Genomic DNA, 6532 nt, shown 5'->3' with positions numbered 1-6532 from the left:
GGTACAAAAACGGGTTTTGGTTTGGGGCGTGTTTCGGGTTTGGTTTGGATTGGGTTTGAGGCGGGACGGGTTCGGTTCGGGAATATCATATCAACAATCAGTGAATCAAATTCAATCAAACAAAACTCAACAATATATTTGTAAACCACTTTATCATATCAATCAAAGAGTCATATCCAAGATTACAATCAGTCAATCATGATCCCAAAATATCAAACAAAAACCCAACATGACAATAGTTTTCAATATCATGCCATGAAAAAGGAATGCATCAAACCATAAGAAGTAAGTTTGAAAGTTAATGACAATCAAACAACGATGTCGAAACCGGGCCTTACCTTTGTCATGACAGCAATGGCTTCCGAGGAGAGGGGTGCGGGTAGTTGTAAGAGTTGTTGTACCTCCACTGAAGTCCTGTTTCGGATCATGAATGAAATCTTCTCCAAGCACCACTCCATCAAAACTTGGATCTCCAAATAGCAAGCCCCACATGCGATTTGAAAGATTGTAGGACCGTCACGATTACCCAATAGATGGGCCTTGAAATCATTTTCAATCAACATTTCAACATCATCAGCAGCATCGATGATTCGTTGGTAGCAAAAAGTCCTAATATGCTCGATGACCGCATCATTCACCGGCACATTGATTTCCGAAGGGACGTTTCCGTGATTAATCAGCCTCCGAACCATTTGTGAGTGCTCTCCGATGACCTGGATTGCAAATTTTGCACACCCACCGGTAATAGAACGCAACGACACTGTTACAACATGAAACACAGTAATAAGAAAGAATAATAGATTATGATTATAATTATCAAGTTGAGGAAAATAAACATACCTAGCTGCCCGAATTTCATCCCAGCTCGTTGAATGTCTTTCTTGAATTTGTTACGCTTCATTACCTTTAGGTTCTCCTCTTGTTCTCTCAAGTGCCTTTTCCTCTCATGAAATTGTACGGAATTATTATTAATCAATGAAGAAACAAACAAACAATCAATTGAATCATTAGAATTAATTAAACCTACAATGCAATCACGATCATGGAAACCATAATCAATGCGTCGTGCAGAGAAAGGGCAGTGTTCACATTTGACGATTTGTTCAGACGGATTCTTGGGTGGTCGACCCATTGTGTTGAGTAGAGTAGAGTAGAGTAGGATGATGATTATGAATTTATGATAGGAGTGAAGTGGTGGTGGTTTGTTTTATATATTTTTAAAACCAAAACCAGCCATGGTATTTGTTCGTGTAATTGGGGAATTCGTTAGTATCGCGGTAATCTTAACTGCCTTTGGCGCCATTTTCTTGTTGTGACTGATTGAGAGGGATGATCTGATTGGTTACTTTCTCGTCTGGCGGATTCGGCCGTAGATTCTCACTGACGCGGATCGATGGACAATGGACGGATCAGATTCGATTCAAAGAAGGACGAAAAAGCACTACTCCTCGTGGTGACGCGTGTGATATGTGATGTCATTTTGTACCCGTCCGTTGGATTAAATTGTGGTGTTCTAATTTCAGCCGTTGATCTCATCTCAGGTGTTTGTGCTGGTCGACACTCAACAATTTCATTCCTTTTTTTTGGTATATTAAGAGAAATTTTAAGGAAGAAGAAAACGAATTTGCAAAATTAAGATACGCAAAATTAAAATTCCAAAAATTTTACTTAAACCAAATATTTGAATTTGAAGATCGAGATGTTTGATTTGGGTTGTAACTCTTAGGTTTGTTGGCTCGTTCCAGACTTCATCGGGCACGGCCTTAGGGGAAAAGGAGGCGTACATGCCTAGTCGTGCTTGCACGACGAACACGTCGCTAGTAGCGAGCTGTTCCCGTTCGCCTGATGAGTCCAAGGGATGACGAAACCAACAGGCCCTGATCATAAGCGGACCGATTGGCTGGCCTTTGGGCGCTTTGAAGGGGGGAAGCGTCCCCCTACGCACGTTCTAAGATGAGATCGCGATTCATAAGAAGCTGCATATATTTGCTTCCTATTTCAAAGCTAATATTTTTCTACAAAATGGTTGACAGACCAGAATTAGTATAAAGTAAAACAAAATGTTTTAACTTTAAAAACTCACCGTCTGTCAGGCCCAGCCCCAAGGGAGGGCGAGGGGGGCGACGGACCCGGGCTCACTCTCCCAAAAGGTCCGTAATTGTTAAAAAATAAAATTTCTATTTTTATATATACTTTTATTTTAACAAAATGACCTACAAAATGACTCTTTGGTTGAGTGGAAGGTGTTTTAATACTATGGTAACAAAGGTTATTGGTTCAATTCCCATAATTAGTGTTCTTTTTTTATAGAAAAAAAAACTTTTATTTGTGTTTTACATGAGTCATTGCTTGTTCATTATTATTTGTTTGTTTTAGGCTTTTAAAGTTAACTTTATTGATAAAATTGTCAAATTATCTATTACATAGTTGAGAACGCGATTTTAGGGCCTCGCTTTTTTACTTGTCCTAGACCCTAAAATTTTAAGAGGTTCTCAGAAACAGTCCTTCATTCTTCAAGTTACCAAGGCTTTCTTCATTGATTCCTGAATTCTCTTCTCAATATCCACATGCGTGGAAGATATTAGTCTTATTTGTTTTTCACCCTGTATCACAATTTTTATCCATTCATTAAAAATTAAAAAAACTTTTAGTGTATTTGTAAAGATAAAAATACACATACTAGTGTTCAGATAATGGTATGAAAGAAAAAACCGGCTAATCCCGTAACCATTTTGCAGTCAAATTATCGAACTGAATGCACGCATGTCAGGTATGTTTTTTTTTATCACTCCACGAAGATTTAATTCATTCACTATTATTATTCTTCAATCATCCATATTAGTTAGATAGTCACCTGGCTAGGAGAAGAAGAGAGATCATCAACCGTGGTTAAAAAATCCATGTAATGGGGACTTTTGACAACAAAATGACTGACCTAAATACACAACACCAAAAGATTTATGTATTATTAATAGGTGTATTGTTTTTTATTTACTACCAATTATGTTTTTTTGGTCACTGTTGGTTCAAATTAATGAATTAGTTGTTGACGGTACCATATTTTAACGTATTTGTTCCCAACGGTCCACGACTAACAAAATCCTAACGTTGTTAGTTCTAGAACATCAGAAAAAAGTTTTTGGTCAGAAATATCATGTTTTCGTACAAATAATGATATGCCGCTTATACCTAATAATAATATCATGTTTTCATACAAATAGTTTATTCGGGTTCGTCCGAAACCTAGAAATAAACCCAAAAACTACCCGAATTACTTCGGTCTGGGTTCACTTTGACTTTTTCTCGGGTTCGGATTTTCGAATTGACCGGGTTAGTTTGGATTCAGGTTAAGGTTTGAGTTTTTTCAAGACGGGGTTTGGGTCAAAAGTAACAACTCTACTCCGGATGATGTTACAATGATTATTATTGTGATTATAATAGTCTTGACAATATATAAAATTAAAATATGTAACGTTTTACCAACTATGTATTTTCTTATTAAAATTTCTAGCATTATCTATATTAGATAAAAAAATTCAAACTTTGTAATCTCTATCAAACAGAACTCCTAAGAATCATAATCTTATAATCTGTTATAAGAAGTTGAAGATATCATTTACGAGTTTAAAAAGGTTATTTGAAGATCTTTTTATCTTATTCTACCTATATAAATATGATAATTTCCTTTTTATAAAACTTATTCCCCATTACAAATTTAGAAAAGATTTCCACACGGTTAATTTCTACACTTTATATTAACCAAGACCGACCTAATTTTAGTATTTTACCATTATATATGTCCTCTTCTTAACCTAACCGTCCAAACCACGACTTAATTAAAAACCCATTATCGATCGCCTTTCTTGCAATCACATACGTTTTGCCGTCATGAACTCCGAAGCCTCTAGCGAATCTTCAAGTTCTCAGGTTTGTTTTTCTAAAAACTTTAATTTTTTTTAACTGCCTCAAAACTTTAGTTACTTTTAATTTTGTTTAATTTGTTTTTATATGGTTGTCATGGACATCCATGATATATGCATGATCTTCACCAGCCATAGTCATGCATATATACCCTATTCATACTTTATGAACCCGAATCTTAATTTGTTGTACACAGCTTGCTTGAATTAAAATTTAATAATTAAAACTTTTTTTTTCGGTTATTTTGAATTATATCATACTTTAGGTTTCTGTTAATAGTCTCGAACGTTTCAATCCGTGTTTTTTTATTCATTATTATTTTTATAATGGTTATGAAAGGGACACAAAACCTTATTTTGATTTAGGACATCAAACTCGTTGAGCCGGCCCTGGTTTCAATCTAGCTTCGAAGCAAGGGCTAGGTTTTACTAGTTTTAAGTTATATATATTTTAGGTTTTTATTTTTCTGTTACTAGTTTTATATCAGTAGCAAAGAGGTTTTGTGTCAAAACACAAATTCATACGCATGTTCATGTCACACAAGTTAACAGCCGGCCAAAGTCCCCTTGTTTGATTGTTTTTGTGTTTTGAATTTTTTTAAATTATATAACAAAACTGCATACAAAGACTTTTGTGCTGACTTAATTTTAATTTTGACCATGCAGATATGTGCAATATGTTTATCCTCAATGAAAGCTGGTGAAGCCAAATTCACATCAGAGTGTGCACATTCATTCCATTTTCATTGCATTGCTTCAAATGTAAATCATGGAAACCAAATATGCCCGATTTGTCGAGCAAATTGGAAACAAGTTCCACAACAAGCTGGTTTGCATCCGGTAAACAACCCGCTTCCGCAACAGCAGAACTTTACCAGCTTCTTCTTCCCCGTCCCAAATTTACCGCTTCCGCAACAGCAGAACCCCTTCAGCCCCTCCCCCGCCCCAAATTTACAGCGTCCGCAACCGCTTCCGCAACAGCAGAACCCTTCAGCCACTTCCACGTCCCAAATTCACCGGTCAATGGGCCTGCTATGTTCAATGATGATGAAGCATTGGATCTACATACTTCAAACAATAATAATAATATTAATAATGCATCGGGCGGGTCATCTTTGCAAAGGGTGTTAATGAAAACATACACCGAGGTGCCTGCGGTGCCTCGGTCCAGTACCGTGGATGATTTCGCGGTTTTGATCAACTTAAAAGCTCCGGTTATGGCTTCTGAACGGGCCCCAGTGGATCTTGTGACTGTTCTTGATACTAGTGGTAGTATGACAGGCAATAAGCTGTCATTGCTTAAACGGGCCATGGGTTTTGTGATACAAAATCTTGGACCGGGCGATAGGTTGTCGGTTGTTGGGTTCTCAACCACCGCGCACCGCCTGTTTTCGCTCAGGAAAATGTCGGATACTGGGAAGCAACACGCGCTCCAAGCTGTCGATTCGTTGGTGGCAGATGGCGGGACGAGTATAGCCGAAGGGTTGAGAATGGGGGCGAAAGTCTTGAATGACCGTCGGGACAAAAACCCCGTGGCGAGTATGATTTTGTTATCAGACGGGCAGGATGGTTATTGTGGGACAATGAGTGGTGGTTGGGGTTCGAATTCGGGTGGAGGTCAAAGCCGGTCAAACTTACGGTCACTTGTTCCACAAGGTATCGATGTCCCGGTGCACGCTTTTGGGTTTGGGACAGATCATGATGCTGTGTTAATGCACTCGATTTCCGAGATGTCGGGTGGGACGTTTTCGTTTATTGAGACCGAAAGTGTAATCCAAGATGCGTTCGCTCAGTGTATCGGTGGACTCTTGAGTGTAGTGGTCAAAGGTTTGCAAGTGATAGTTGAAAGTGCGAACCCGAGCATTGGGATCCAATCTCTAAAAACCGGTAGTTATACGAGTCATTTGGCAGCTGATAGGAAGTCGGGGCGCATAGAGGTCAGGGATATGTATGCTGATGAGGAACGGGATTTTATCGTCTCGGTCAACATCCCGAAGGAAATGGAGTTGACTTCTTGCAATGAGACCTTGTTGTTGAAGGTACATTGTTCGTATACCGATCCGATGACTAATGAGACGGTGAATTTAGTGAGCGAAAATGTTACATTCGAAAGACCGGAATGTGTTGGTAATGAAAATGTTGTTTCAATTGAAGTTGACCGACAAAGAAGCCGGTTACAGTCAGCGGAAGCCATGGCACAAGCAAGAGCCGAGCGGAAGAAGGTGATCTGACACTTGCGGTTAGTATACTCGAGAACTTCAGGAATGTTCTCGCTGGAACCGTATCGGCTAGATCCAGAGATAGTCTCTGTATGGCACTAGATGCCGAGCTTAAGGAAATGCAAGAGAGAATGGCGAGTAGGCATGCGTATGAAAGTAACGGAAGAGGTTTCATGTTGTCGGGTCTAAGCGCACACGCCTCGCAAAGAGCCATGGCTCGTGAGGCCTTTTTCGGTTCCTCCTTTGGTGCTGCCATGCCCCAAGTTTATCAAATCCCAGCGATGGGAGCGATGGTAAAAAGGTCCGCTGGGTCATCCAAGTGAAGCATATGGAATTTGCAATTTGATCTATGATTTTATATAATCGAAACAAAGAAATAAAGTTATGGGAATC

General features: G+C 38.9%; 1 protein-coding gene across 1 annotated transcript; it reads left to right on the top strand.

Annotated features, from left to right (window-relative positions):
- Positions 1-4702: 4702 nt before the first annotated feature.
- On the top strand, positions 4703-6151 carry LOC143550535 (E3 ubiquitin-protein ligase WAV3-like). Its single transcript, XM_077041162.1, has one exon. The coding sequence runs from the start codon at positions 4703-4705 to the stop codon at positions 6149-6151; it is 1449 nt and encodes a 482-aa protein (XP_076897277.1).
- The last annotated feature ends 381 nt before the right edge of the window (positions 6152-6532 follow it).

This window comes from Bidens hawaiensis, unplaced genomic scaffold, assembly GCF_021521415.1.
Source record: "Bidens hawaiensis isolate Kalapana, Puna unplaced genomic scaffold, B.hawaiensis_p1.1 tig00016045_1, whole genome shotgun sequence".
Taxonomy (NCBI): Eukaryota; Viridiplantae; Streptophyta; class Magnoliopsida; order Asterales; family Asteraceae; genus Bidens; species Bidens hawaiensis.
This window is presented reverse-complemented; position numbering and strand designations above follow the sequence as displayed.